This window comes from Dendroctonus ponderosae, unplaced genomic scaffold, assembly GCF_020466585.1.
Source record: "Dendroctonus ponderosae isolate FM_Combo_2020 unplaced genomic scaffold, Dpon_F_20191213v2 Dpon_F_20191213_1, whole genome shotgun sequence".
Taxonomy (NCBI): domain Eukaryota; kingdom Metazoa; phylum Arthropoda; class Insecta; order Coleoptera; family Curculionidae; genus Dendroctonus; species Dendroctonus ponderosae.
In genome coordinates, this window is record NW_026017110.1 from 5646052 (window position 1) to 5661020 (window position 14969).

Here is a 14969-nt window from a genome sequence, read left to right on the forward strand (position 1 = left end):
ATGCGTACTTGTTGTTTTGGCATGAGCTAGCCAAAACGGTTACGTTTCACTGAAATATTTATTACTCCGATTAATTGGACTTCTTATCGCCGCACACAATAGATTTTGCAATCAGGAGTACCTATTTTTCAGTGCCGCGAAACTAATGCGTTATCAAGTTCGACTAGGAAATTCAATTTTTCACTAGATGAAATGCAATTTATAACTTTACTGTATTCGAAGTGTGCTTGCCATAAATCAGGAACAAATTATTTTTATTTACTAATTTACCCTTGCTTGGCGGACTTGGGAGTTTTCGGAGGGAATTAAAGCAATTTTTCTTTATTCAATCTTACGTTTATTTCGACTTGGTATAGTATTGTATTAAAATATGTATAAGTCAAACAATTAGAAAAGATAAATAAGTATAAGTAAATGTTACAATAGAAATGCATGGATTGGGTGTTGGTTGTCTCGACATAGTATACGGTATAACACTGATACATACCACGATCTTAATTAATTACAAATAGCGTTTATTTGGCAAAGAATCAAATAGTTAATGCCTTAACAAATATCTCGCAAAGTCTAAATAATCCAGCCCACTTCAAGGAAGTGAACGAAGAACACCATATAGTGCTTAAGCTAACATGTTTTAGACCTACGATATGGTCTGTAATATTTTCTAAATATTTTTTGGTCAGTTTGTAAAATTGTCTAAAATCTACGATCTTGGTAACGTCCGGTTACATACCTAATATACTGTAAGAATAGAAGGACTTTGTACAAAAAATGAAATGTATATTCAATAAATTCTCTTTTTTGTTTGGCACCCTACCAGTCAATTCGATCCAAATATTATTGTTACATATCAAGGAAGTCCATCTTATCAATCTTAAAGGGAAAGTTATACATATTGTCTCAAAAAGGATGGTGCATTGTTACGAGCAAATCTGGTAAAATAAACGGTTTTGAGCTTTACTTAGAACACATTGAAAAATGGCTTGTTTAGGTTTTCAATGCTGAAAATCTAAAAACCCGAAGCTACCAGGGCTTGACTCAATATAACCTTATAACCTCAACAACAATATCTTAACTCAGATTTGAAAAACTACTTGAACCAGTAATTGAATGAACACTTAGCTGCCATAATTCAACTACTGGTGATAGTCTACCGTAGCCGACAGTCTACAATAAAAATAATAAATGCCCTGATTAATTGTTGCTACGATGATATAAATTTTCACTAGATAACAATGGTAAATGCGTTACGAGGGTTCACAATTAAGCACTCAGCACGTGTAAATGTCTTTCTGATTGTGCAGTGTGATTGGTTTGAGCACTTTACAGTGTAATAATTGTGCAACATCTTCGAATACTCTACTGAATTTTCATCAACAAAGGCCACAAAATTCTGCAATTAAGGCGATAAAAATTCAGTTTAAATGTCTGATTAAAAACGCCAATTAACAACAATTATAGATCAATTCGCTTTTTTCTTAAGGCAGATGATTCTTATCATTAATATGGTTGGGGGAAGACACTATGATATTAAAAATTATCATAATAATACTTGGGCTACATAAACTTGTACTTCAACCTATAGGCAAGTTTATACATGCCGTTGGGTGATTGGGGAGTTCCGCACCGATGCGGGCAGCGATCTGGACGCCACTGTTTTTTCAGCGCGAAGACAAACATCCTCTCCCCCTAGGTTTTCCATCTTCATCATCTGGAATCCAAAGTATCAGCAATGAAACAATAGGGTTGATTTTTTGGGCTACCACCAACAAGTCGTGAGTTTAGTATGAATTCAACTACTCAGCCAGGTTAGCGTGTGGGGCGTTTTTATGTGTAATATATGTGTCTTCTTAAGGGAGTTAATTTGAAATGAAGTCAAGTGCCTTCTAAAGATCGTGAACATTTCAAATTGCTACCTGCTTTAGTTTGGAAGTTGCGAATTTTCAAAGGAGAGCGCGCAGTTGAGTAATAACACCCACTTTGAGGGGCAAGTGGACAATATTTTGAACCATTTTAGCAAACTTCGATACAAATTCTGATAAAATGGTTGCATAAAATAACTTTTTTGCAGAAGAGTTGCGCTTAGTAGGTTTACTTTAAAAATGTATTGAAATTGTAAAGGACTTCAGAGTGCTTTTTCTGCAATCAATTGACCAGTTTCTCGTTAGCGCGCCCCTGGACAGACCAGACCAAAGGTGCGATCCAAGGTCCAAAGGTTTGATCCAAAAGATGCCTGGTCTTGTTAGCAAGAAACTGTAAAATTTTCATTAGAATCCCCTGAAGCGCCTTTTACATATTGATAAATCAACGGACGTATTTTCAAATATCCAGAACTTGCTTCGAAAAAAGGATCAGTAATTCGGCTTACCGCGATACACTAAAAAAAATTACTGTCTGATAAAGTTTATGGTCCGCAACAATCTTTACGGAAAAATAATTTGTAATTTTTGCATAATATTTAGAAATTCGTCAAAATTAAAAGTGGATTGAAGGAAAAAGTGTCCATTGTTGGGTTCAATGTTTGTGTTTCGTGTATCAAAAGTGTCAACAACTAAATTATAAAGCACTAACAATCAAATACTGAAAAATCGATTCTAAATTCACTAAGATAGTCAGCTAAAGATTCACTCTAAACTATCTAGACTAGTAGAAGTGAGTGGAACACACTAAGCGCTTCTATATGCTATGGAGATGCCGAGCTACACGTTCTAGTATTGTTAGTAAATTGCGCCTAGTTACCCCAAAGTGAAACACCAGTAGTAGTCAGTGGTAGTCATAAGGCAAAAATTCTATCAACAATGAATGATCATTATCTCGGGGATCTTGAGAAGGTGTCGCATGAAAAGGACAAGCTAAATTACCAAAGATTCTGCTGCCTGACTTAATTGAAAAACGTATTATTTTTCTGCTTGAAATTTACCATCTAGTACAAGGAACAAAATGGGGTTCCGTTAAATAGTTAGTAACTTACACCCATGTTAACACCAGAGCTACTCAGTTCACCTGACTGTTTGTCGGCATTCAGTGGGCACACTAAGTCGCCGTAATCGGCTTCTCCTTTGCTTTTTTTCCTCTTGAGCGAAAACTGCGACTTTTTCGCCACCTTAAACAGCAAAAAACCGAAAAATATCACTTAATGCAAACTCCAAAAAGGTTCCACCTACTTTCAATTTGGAGCTGGGAGTTAATGGGGTATAGCCCAAGGTGGCCTCCAGTTCTCTCTTCTCCTGTATGATATCCTTGCCCAATAACTCTTTAAAGTGCGTGTTCAAATGCCTCCTCAGCAACGTTTTGCCTGGCGGAATCGACAAAAGCGAAGCCAATAAATCCGCTGTGAACTTCGGCTCGAGAACCATCAGACCACCATGAACGCCAGCTCCGCGAAGATTTGGCGCGTATTCAGCCAGATCCACGGCACGAAGCCACTCCATTACTCTAAACAATACATTCAATTTTTCTTAGGTGAAATCCCATTGAACTACCATGTACCAATGCAAATACGTTTCGTATGACTATGGTACGTTTGATTCGACTTTTTTTACCTATGAGTGGTCCATAAGGATATCTGCTTAGGGGTGGATTTATCCGGGTCGTCCGGCAGCGATCTCCTTTGCAAGCAGCTGGGCTCGTAGTTGTTCTCTCTTAGCACCTGGATGCCTCTTTTAATACTGGCCACATGCAGCAATGAAGTAACATGTAGGAGGGCCAGGTCGTCAATTGTTAGTCGATGAAGAACTCGCCCATCCACCCGGTTGATGAGAAAGTTTTCTTTATACTGTGGTAGACCGGCGTCGTCCAGCCATCTAGAAACAAAGAAAGCAATGTGGTTCCTTTAATAGAATCAACGTCTGCAGGTTTAAATTCCTTATTCCTCTCTGGATGTTTTGGCGATGGAAAAATTAATGTTACTACTGATGGAAGCAATTTCTTAATTTCTCCAACTTTCGGACAGAGAATTTGAAGATTTGAAAAACTGACTTATTTACTCCATCATTCAGCACAGGTAAATGGTGAATTTCTAGTGCCCATCACTGTGAATGTGCCATAAAGCGCAGTACCTACCGAAGAACCCAAGCGGTGTCAAGTTTGCCAGCAAGAGACAGATACAAATCGCTAGAACAGTTCTCGCCGGTGTCAATCAAAGCCAGTTGCAGTTTCTTCTTGTGCAGCGGATTCTTCACATTCAGCTCTTTCTCGATGTCCGCAATCGAACTTTCCTGCAATTGCTGGCCATTTTTCACCCAGCGCTTCGCATCCGGAATGTACTGATCCAAGCCGAGGTCTTGCAACCAGTCACAGATATTCTCGGTGTCCCATTCAGCAAACGGCTTATCAGGCCTGAAAAACGCTCGACTATATTGAAGTTTTCGTGCCAAAGTGCCAGAAACTCACCTGGGACTCAATTGAGGCTCGCTCCAGCCCAATCTAGCGGCGGCAGTGGCTCTGACTCCACCACGCTGAAACTCCCCAATCCCTGCAGGCAAGTCTTCCAGATTTCCAGAACCCGATCGCTTCATTTTTCCGAATATTTTCTTGATGCCCTTGGTCTTGTTGAATGTTAACTGGGGCGAACTAGGCGAGTTTTCTTTCGACGATGTACCATCCACAACCGTTTTTTCAGTTTCGGCTGCAAATGTGCGTTTTTGATTAGATGGGATTCACATGACTAAGTATTCGTAGTTAGTGTCCGGGCGTTGCATTAGAACGCATTTTGTTGGAATTTTTTAACAGACAATTCTTTCAAATGCTACCAACTCTGGTTCAACTAACAATCTTAAACATTCACAGCTGTAATAATTAACTGAAGCTTCCATTCATCACACACTACGCAAATACAACAACAAAGGCAGCTCATTTAGTAAAGTAAAAAAAAGTTTTAAAGTGTTCTAATTGGCGAAAGAAAAATTGTGCAGTAGGTTTGGATGATAACAGTTTCTTTCATCGGGCCGCTCTTATGCTACACCTGCTACTTCTACAACAGTCCCATCAAAAAGCCAACTAAAAGTCTGAGCCATTCCAAAGCGTGATCAATTCCAGTCAATGTTGTTACACGACTCTAAATCAAGCGCCAGCAGAAGAATGAAGATAAGTAAACGATGGTAATTAATTTTCGGAGATTTGCCTCGATGAAAAGACGGTCGATGTTTAAATCTCGCCAGTTTCACCCAGAGAATTCCCCAATGGATTGAAAGTTAAAGTGGTGAAACTAAGCTTGCCAACTGCCACATTTACAGTCACTGGAACTATATCACCTAAATTGGGCACTGAGAACCCCCTCATTCTTCCACCCCCCATCACCATGTGCAGATGTTGTAAACTGCTGTTCCTACCGAAAGCTACGCCCTTTTTCTGCGGATTGGCGTTGTTGTCCACCATGGCAAACATGCCTCCATTGGAGGCGCCGTTTGCTACAAATTGCTGCCGTGGCAAACTGCCATACTGAACGTCGATTTGCCGCTTGTAGCTCGATGGTGGAGTCTGGAAGTTGCACAATAAATTACAAAAAGGCACTTGAAAGTCTGTAAATTTTCAACTCACCTTGGGACGAAGGATTTCGGTTTGGTACGCGGTTGACTCCACGTTTCTAGCGGCTGCTAACGGCATTCCTACAGGACTTGGCGAGGGCGACACTCGTAAGCCCTAAATAAACGGTTCATTCATATTGATTTAACATTTTTTTAATCCTACCATTACACGTTCCAAATCACATTGTTTTGATTGGGTATTCGTGCACTCGCTAAGAACTTACCTGAATAGAATGCTGAGGTGTCGAAGTCAACTGGCCATGTGAAGCCGCCGGTATTCTTGGCATTACTGGAGGCTTCTTACCATCCGAGTTATTGTTAAACAGGCTGTTTCTCAGCTCCAAATTTTCCCGTTCCAGCGATGCAGAGTTCAGCTTGAGTTCGCTCATAAGTGACATCAGTTCCAACTTCTGCGTTTCCAGGGAGGATCTCGATAGGACCTCCTGTAACGCATTTAGAACTCGATTGATCCCACTGGCCGGCTTCCTTGCATCGTCTATTTACCCTTTGCAGCTTCTCCTCGGCATCAGACAGCAACGTTTTCTTCTCCTGAAGCGTCTTCTCCAGGTCCGAAATCTTGTCGGACTGCGCCTCGATTTGCTCGGTCAGAACTTGCACTTGCAGCTGAAGACTGTCCTTCTCGTACTGGACTTTGCGTAGCTTCTCATCCTGCTCACCTGGCTAAACAAAACATCATCATCATCAAAATTTAATAAAACAAAAAAATCAACAATACAAAAAGCCAATATGATCTCGTTATAAAAATGCAGGGTTTTCTTTCCTGTCGGTAATTCGGGGTCTACCTTAGGGAAAGGCGGTGGGGTCCAATGATACCCACGCTCCCCACCGTAAAAGCAGCAAGGTGGGGGACCTAAATGATAAGCGCAACACGGCATTTCATGTCGATACCGCGAACAATCCCCATAAATATCAGGGTGGCTTCCCCGATCGGAAAATCTATGTTCTCTATGCTCCATGAGCATGGGACTACTCCCATAGCGCTGCGGATCAGATCTAGAATTAAAATGTCACCAAACTGCTTCTAGAAGGAACTTTCTGTACCTTTCGTGCCTTCTGTGGAAGCTTTCGAAGTAGCCCTCATAGGGCGGCGGGCAACAGTACCCATTCTGAGTGCTGTTGTATAAATTACTTTGGAAATCGTCCAGTCGAGGTGGGGTTTTAACGTGAGAAGACCGCGACTTTTGATCGCGTTCTTCTCGTTTTAAATGCGGGTGTCTTCGCCTGTCCAAGCTGCCTGGGGCTGACGGCCCTAAAAAACCAAAATCGCTTTTTCTGTTAGTCTGCAATACTAATAGGTTTGAGGGTAAGGAAATCTCTTCAGTGACCTGTGGATCTGTCGTTACTTCGCCGTTGGGTTTTCTCTCGAAGAGATCGGGAAATGGGGGGCTTAGAAAGGGGTGGCGCCTCGTGACTGAGCTCCTCCTCCATTCTTAGGGGCGACTGAGTAGGTTGCGGCGAAGTGCTGGGTGGGGAAAGTGGGGAATGCTCTTTACGGATCCATTGGAAGTCATTCGTACACCGTGTTGAACATTTGTCTGAAAGCCACCATAAGTAAAATGGGACCTCGACAGGATGATTTATACCTGATTAGGCACACTATAAATTAACTAATTTCCAGCTTTACCTCCTAAAGTCCCTGTCCTTTCAGACGACGTGGTAGACAAGTCTGAGGTGGATCCATCTTGATTAGAAACGCTGCCCGACCATGCCTGGTTTCGGTCTTTTAACGTAGAGTCGTCCTCAATGCTAGAGTCGTCTTCGTCGCATCCTGCAAATTTCGCAATTGTTCAAGTGGGCCAAACTTTCAGGAAATATTTAAAGCCCTCGTCCTACATTCTAGACCATCGAATCGGCCCCAGACAAGTTAATTTCTTATCCGGGTTTCCGTATTAAAAGCGTGGAACAGGATTTAAACCTCCCAGAGCTTTTAGGGCGCAGTTGTTTCTTCCAAACGAGGCATTTTTATTGGAAAACTTCGTTCACCGGATAATTCGCTGGAATGAGCCAGGTTTATATCTAGTGCAGAGCTTATGGGTTTTAGTTAGAAGAGAAAAGTGAAGCTTTTGGTTTATTTAAAAATATATTTTAAGTTATGCATGAAAGTGATGCTCAATTGCAGCCTGCCACTGTGCATAAAAATTAGCGGCTAAGCCAAAATAATTAATGGAAGGCTAAGATCCAGGCAATTCATGAAGTAGAAGGGGCGCGTCCCGAGGAACAAGACTTTGGAAAATTAATTGCGACGGTATCAACCACAAAGACAGGTCAAGTGAGGGCGAAACGAACAGTATGTTTTTTAAATAAAAAACACAAAATGCTACTTACGTTCGTGTTAGCGCACTAGAACATGTAAACTAGCTTTAGACATAAATTGACATACCGTTTGAACTATCGTGCATACTGGCTTGTAAGTTGAACGTGGAAAACACTCGAAATCACAACAATTCAAATGGCAAAAACACAAGTGGACGCGAGCGTCTGCTTAAACAAAATCTACATGTTTCGAATCTGGTCTATCAGGTGGCTATTTTTGGATCTACGATCTGGACCGATGCCAAGCAGAGGATTAACTGGATAGCTTGGCCTATTTATTAAACTGATTATCTGTAATCCTCGATATTTTTATACGGACCATCCATGTGCAGAACTTAGGCCTTGTCTCGTTCCAAAAGAAAACAAAACCCCAAAGTAGCGTACATATTTGCATGTTGATGAGTCCATTTTCAAAGCGGCACATGTTTTCTATCTGCTCATCGGCGAATTTAAAAACAACCGCGGCTTTATTTGGTTTAATCACGCTAATTTTAGACCGAATACTTTTCCATTAGAGTCCAGGCATGCATGGGGGCGTCTAATTAACATTATTCTAAAACAATATTGCGGTTGAATCTATACAGTGGCTCGCACAAAAAAAAACAGTATTAACATGAAACTTTTCATAGTGCACTACCAGGGGTTTAACGTATTTATGATGATGCCTGCTCTCATTCAAGAGTCATCAAAGAAAAACATTCGCAAATCATGGCATATCAAGATGAAACGGCTCGAAATTCCCCAAAAATTGTCTAAAAACGTGTACTTGTGTATGTTTATCTTTGGATGAAACCCCGTTTCGTTGACGAGTTGAAAGGTAAAACTTGCCTTATGAATGGCAACTTTGAACACAGCAAAGGGACGACAAAGCGATTGATTATCTAATCGCGTTAGTTTTACAGTGTTTGGAATGTTTAAAAAACCTCAATATCGCAATAGTTTTTTCAGAAAATATTCAGTTTGTCAACCGAACCGTCAGCCCTTTGTGTCTTTCCAATCGGGTTCATAGCGGGAACTGATTTGGAGCCACAGCAAAGTGCGGTTGATCATCCTGCCTGCTAACTGTAGGAATAAAGTTTTCAATTTGGTGGACATTTTTCGTTCCGGAAACGGCTCTTGGATGAGCTCTGGATGGCCAAAAGCCTGCACATTTAGGACTTCGATACTCCAACACATTGAGCTTGTTACACCCGGTACAAGCAGAATAGAATTGCGAAGTTTACAGGAGCGCAATCATTTGTTAATTAGGCAGGACTGTAAACCACATTGAATTGAAGCGATCGCTCCTTGACCCGGAAAAGATAAATGAAATATTTAATTGCCCCTCGTTTATCATAAAATAAAACGGGCTTTTCGTTCCGACCATTATTCCGGAGGGATTAATGCGGGGCACTTTTGCATTTTCTATGCCTGGCTCGCTCACATTCATATCGATCGCTGTGAAATAGTTATAATACGCAGCATCCGACACAATCCATCCATCAAAATTGAAACAAAAAAATACAACCACCTACCTCGAAAAGATTGAGCGCTGCTTCCACTCACGCGCTCTTCTTCTGTTATGGTGGGCAACCCTGCGTTGATGTAGAGCTCTCCTTCGCTGTCGCTGCTCCTTTCTAAGCTGTCGCTATCAATGTCTCCATTCCCTCGATAGCCCAAGACAGCTAAGAGATCATCGGTGTCGGGGGCTCGATGCTTCAATGATGAGCTGGAAAATAATAACTCAAGTCCCTCCAGCAAGGTCTTGTCCAGCTGCATACCTGCTTCTATTGCCACTGGTTTCAGTCTTTCTCTCCTCATCGTTGCTCTTCAGGTCGATTGTCACGCAGTTCCGTCTTCGCAGCTCACCAACATGTTTCTCGCATTCACTTTTCACATTCAGCTTGGCCACTGCATCGTCACAAAACGTCTTTTCCACGTCTTCAGCCACCGAATTAAAATCTTGAACGGCCAGCTCGAAATAATTCTCATCGAGCGCACTTTCTTGAGTGTTTCTATTTTTAAAATCACTTTTGTTACTGTTTATTATGTTTGTAGTGCAGTCGGGCTTCCGCGGTTCGTCGCTATTTTTGGCCGAAAAATTCGGGGAGCATTGGTGGATATTGTCCGGGTTCCTGGGGGGAACGGGTGGCGGTTTTGGGACCGGCGTCATCTGGCGGGACTGTTTCTCCAGTACGGCCACAACTGCCGCAACAACTGCCCCACTTTTGCACACTTCTCTCATCTTTTTTGCTCAAACTCTGAAACCTACAAACACGTGTGCCCAACCGTAAAACATCCAGCACAAATTGCGATTCATTTGGCAAAACTAAGGGAACAATTTCCGCTAAAGCTTGCCGTTTATTTTCGTATATCGGATTCTTTTGTTTGGCTGCCAGACGAGAGGGATCGGGACACTTGAGCATTAGTCAACTTTGGATTGTTCTGCATTTTTCATTTCGACAAATGACAAGTTCGGATGCTCTTAATAATGGAGCTGAATCGAATACAAGGTTATAGATGCTACGAGTAAAATACCGCACATATATATTTTTCAGAATCAGAGAACATTTATACTCACTAGAAGTATAATTAGCTAGTTTACTACCCACTGGAAAATTCCCAGCGTTTTCACGATTCATATTAGAGTGTGAAAAAGTATGTGACCGTGTCAGGGACAAATCCTTTTAATAAAGTCCGCCTGTTTGTCCTCATAGCGGACAATCCGAATTAACTGCAGGAATTTTCCGGGTGAGACTGCAAAGCCCAATCGACTCTTCCCCATAGGCCGCTAAATTGATACGTTATCCTAACCGACAGGCTATAGGGGTGCTAAATAATTACCTGGCTATACATTGCCGCTTTTACTCTGTGCTACATAGGGAGAGATAAAATCTCAATCAACTTAGTCTTCGATGACTACATTTAAACAGCCAGCAAAATTACAACCGAAGGCCATATTTGGTCGCAAAAAAATTAATTCTTTCCGCTTGAAAATAAAAAAACGTGCCATTCGATAACTGGCAAGTGAAGATAATTTTTATTCATGTCACTGCCATGTACGGAATGAATTCATAAATACCTTTCCTATTACCGGCTCTATAAATAACCGATAATAATGTATGGAATGATAAATTTTCAATTATGGACAATAGCTTTGCACCCGACGTCACTATTTAAATGCGGGAAGCTCAAATATACATGTTGACTGAAAATTGGCATCATTCCTCTGGATCAGTGACTTCCATGTGACTACCAGATCTTTTTGTGATGCAAAAACTACCAGAACATTTTAATTCGTAGCTGGAAATAACTGATTTATTATTTTATAAAATCTAGTAGCATTCATGCTTTATGCGCAAAAAATGATTTCAGATCAAGTTGCTGGTGGATGTCACAATGAGGAGGCGCTCAAACGTGCTGGTTTGTGTTTGGCTGCTGTTGCACTTGAAAGAGCGCTTTCCGCCCTATAATGCATAAAAGTTTAGCTTTGACGCCACCGTCCGGTATTTTTTGATGAATTTACACAAGTGAGCGCCTCCTTTTTCAGCAACTATTTTCTGAACGTTTTTTAAACAATTTATTCGTCCGAGATCAGACTAGTTAAAGATTTGGAGAGTTTTGTATTAAAAAGCGACAAGAACATATTAGAAATCCTGAAAGTTTCCTCTTCAAGACATCATCAGGGATTTTTTTAGGATTTTATGAAAGTGCGCTTTGATTTCCACAGCGCCGTTGTGGCGACCTTTGAACAATTAATTTCTACATACCAGAAATATATGGATGTTTAGGTGCTGTTGCACTTGAAAGAGCGATTTCCGCCCTATAATCCATAAAAGTTTAACTTTGGCGCCACCCTCAGGCATTTTTTGATGAATTTACACAAGTGTGCGCTTTTTTTTATGAACTATTTTGTGAACGTGTTTTAAACAATTTATTCCTCCGAGATCAGACTAGTTAAAAATTTGGGGGAGTTTTGGATTGAAAAGCGCACAGAACATATTTGAACTTCTGAAAGTTTTCCAGTCAAGCCATCATCAGGATTTTTTTAGGATTTCATAAAAGTGGGTCTCGATTTCAACAGCCACTTTGTGGCGTCTTTTGAACAATTGAGTTCTTCATGACAGAAAGATTTGGATATTTGGCTGCTGTTGCACTTGAAAGAGCGATTTCCGCCTTATAATCCATGAAAGTTTAACATTGACGCCACCCTTAGGCATTTTTTGATGAATTTACGCAAGTGTGCGGTTTTTTTGTCAACTATTTTGTGAACGTGTTTTAAACAATTTATTCTTCCCAGATCAGACTAGCTAAAAATTTGAGGGAGTTTTGTATTGAAAAGCGCACAAAACATATTTGAAATTCTGAAAGTTTTCCAGTCAGGCCATAATCAGGATTTTTTTAGGATTTCATAAAAGTGGGTCTCGATTTCAACAGCCAGTTTGTAGCGTCCTTTGAACAATTGATTTCTTCATGACAGAAAGATTTGGATATTCGGCTGTTGTTGCACTTAAAAGAGCGATTTCCGCCCTATAATCCACAAAAGTTTAACTTTGACTCCACTCTCAGGCATTTTTTGATGAATTTACGCAAGTGTGCGCTTTTTTTTATCAACTATCTTGTAAACGTGTTTTAAACAATTTATTCCTCCGAGATCAGACTGGTGAAAAATTTGGGAGAGTTTTGTATTGAAAACCGCACAGAACATATTAGAAATTTTGAAAGTTTCCCAGTCAAGCCATCATCAGGATTTTTTTTAGAATTTTATGAAAGTGGGGATCGATTTCAACAGCCACTTTGTGGCGTCCTTTTACAATTAATTTCTTCATGACAGAAAGATTTGGATATTTGGCTGCTATTGCACTTGAAAATAAGATATCCGCCCTATAATCCATAAAAGTTTAACTTTGACGCCACCGTCAGGCATTTTTTGATAAATTTATGTAAGTGAGTGCCTTGTTCAGCAACTATTTAGTCAACGTCTTTTTAAACAATTTATCCCCCGAGATCAGACCAGTTAAATATTTGGGGAGTTTTGTACTGAAAATCCCAAAAATCATAATTGAAATCCTGAAAGTTTCTCCGGCAAGCCAGTATCAGGGATTTTTTGAGCAACTTATGAAAGTGTGCCTCGATTTCAACAGCCAAGCTCTCCAACTGAGCCTAAGAAACCTCCTTCTCAGAATGCAAAGTACAACATGGAGTGCATAATCAGAACGAATTTTTACAAACACTTATTGCGTAAACAACATGGAATGATGAACGACGTAATTGCAAATCTGCCTTATTTGGACAATCAACGGGCCTCGATTAAAGCCGAAGAACAGGAAATCGGTTACACACAATTAGGCGCAACTGGACTTAAATTGCAGCATCGATGCAGATTCAATGCGTGATCTTGATAACAGTGTCGTTGATGCATCAATTACAAGTAAAAGGTGTGCAACTGGAATGTTTGAGTTCTGTGTCCAAACCAAAGTTCAAACGGTACATCAGCTGCAGAAAAAGAAAACGCCACTCAAATGTTCAATTCCCACGAAATTCCATTTCCCGTCTTATTATTAGGTGGATTTTTTCCAATATCGAAAACAGGAAAATCGGGCCCGTCTGGATCAGTGTATTACTATTCCGACAAAACAGGCATCAGATCAGTTTCCAGATAAAGTCAACGTTTTTGTTCGCGCTGGAAGAGACACGTCGAAGTTTTGCGACTTTTCGAGGACTATCATCAACATTTAAATGTGTCAATATTTAAAGTTGACATAAATATTTGCAATCGATTAGTTGCAAGGTAAACGTATGCGAAGTGTGTTATCATTTCAGCTTCGGTTTGAGCCAATAGTTTGAGATCTTAATAAAAAATAAACGAGTCTTTGATAAAACTGTCCGTCTTATGAATGATCTTTGAAAATGTCCACCGCACATGTGAGCGCACCATCAGGAAGAAATTGCAGTAGACAACGGCTCCAAGCCCTTCACAGTCTGGCAACCAAATGATTAAACGTTTTCCTACAAATAAGACTCAATATTGCAACATATCAATGCCCTGTTGATAATCGAACTTTTCCAACTGGCACAGCATCTTTTACACCCTAAAAGAACCAAAATAACAAACAAGGGGGCTGTTTGGTCCGTGTTTATTTGGGGACTCCCAGCTTGACGCTTTTAGATCATTAAGCCAGACGCGAACGTGCATGCAAAATAAACACAGGCAGATGCATTAGACGAGATATACTTAGGCTAGTTAATGGTTTTCTATTTAGAAAAATTCTTCGTTGGACCTGGCATTTCAACGTTTTATCGTTTTATTCCAAACCATCCGTCAATAACAACAGTTTATCGCGTAGTTTGCTTTTCAACGCATCGTAAATGGTGCTTATCAGTATCAGCTCTTCGATGTGAACACGAAAACCACCCTTGATGGAGGCCATGATAGGAATTGCATGGAAATAATAGGGAGTGTCTTGGGAAGCCGTAAAAATCGAAGGGCAGAACAATGAAGTTTGCCTATGAATAATAAAAAGAGGGCGGTAACTGTCTGGTGGCTACAGATACAGAACATTAAGCGCATTCATTCTGTCGACCAATAAAACAAATCGAAACGTTTATTATTTTGTTTTTAAACGCTCGCTAAATGGTTTCCGAGACCGGCATTAGACTAGAGGAAAAAAACACACCTAAAAATATCCTTACTTGTGGAGCCGATTAAACTGCAAGTATCCAATCAAACAGCAGCGAAAAACACTTCAATAAACGTACATTTTCACACTAAAGTCGCCGATAACACAAAGTAGTACCGATAAGACTGCAATGCACCGTACTGCATCTTAAAAGTGGCACTAAAAGAATATTTACGATTTCCGAGCTCTGAGTGAGGAGAAGCGTCCACAATACAGACCCGATTTAACACCGCCGAGTTTGGCGACAGCAGCAACTGGCTGATCGCTTGAAATAAACTAAACACTAAATTAGTTGTTTAATTTTAGTTTAATTTTGTACGGAGCAATAGCATCCGACGTGCCCATAAACCATTTTATTAATTTTGTTTACAGAGCGCACGTCTGCTCAACGTTTCGGTTGTTTGATTTGTCAGTAGAAAGCAAAATAATGTGAACATGTTGTTTTATAAAT

At 40.4% G+C, this 14969-nt stretch overlaps 1 protein-coding gene across 8 annotated transcripts; it reads right to left on the reverse strand.

Moving 5' to 3' along the window:
• Positions 1–314: 314 nt before the first annotated feature.
• On the reverse strand, positions 315–14803 carry LOC109535040 (liprin-beta-1). Of its 8 annotated transcripts, none has more exons than XM_048661957.1 (17): positions 14532–14803; positions 9620–10076; positions 9374–9567; positions 7171–7314; positions 6872–7081; positions 6588–6795; positions 6329–6539; positions 6030–6206; positions 5750–5968; positions 5539–5640; positions 5253–5478; positions 4393–4627; positions 4063–4338; positions 3543–3803; positions 3165–3435; positions 2972–3103; positions 315–1711 (listed from the first exon to the last, which is right to left on the reverse strand). In XM_048661957.1, exons 2-17 carry the CDS (start codon positions 10009–10011, stop codon positions 1592–1594), a joined length of 3378 nt encoding a protein of 1125 aa, XP_048517914.1. In that variant the 5' UTR covers positions 10012–10076; positions 14532–14803; the 3' UTR covers positions 315–1591. The 8 variants fall into 8 exon arrangements, with proteins under 8 accessions (XP_048517914.1, XP_048517896.1, XP_048517900.1 ...); XM_048661939.1 differs by having other exon boundaries at positions 9620–10106; XM_048661943.1 differs by having other exon boundaries at positions 9620–10106; positions 14516–14803.
• Between the last annotated feature and the right edge of the window lie 166 nt (positions 14804–14969).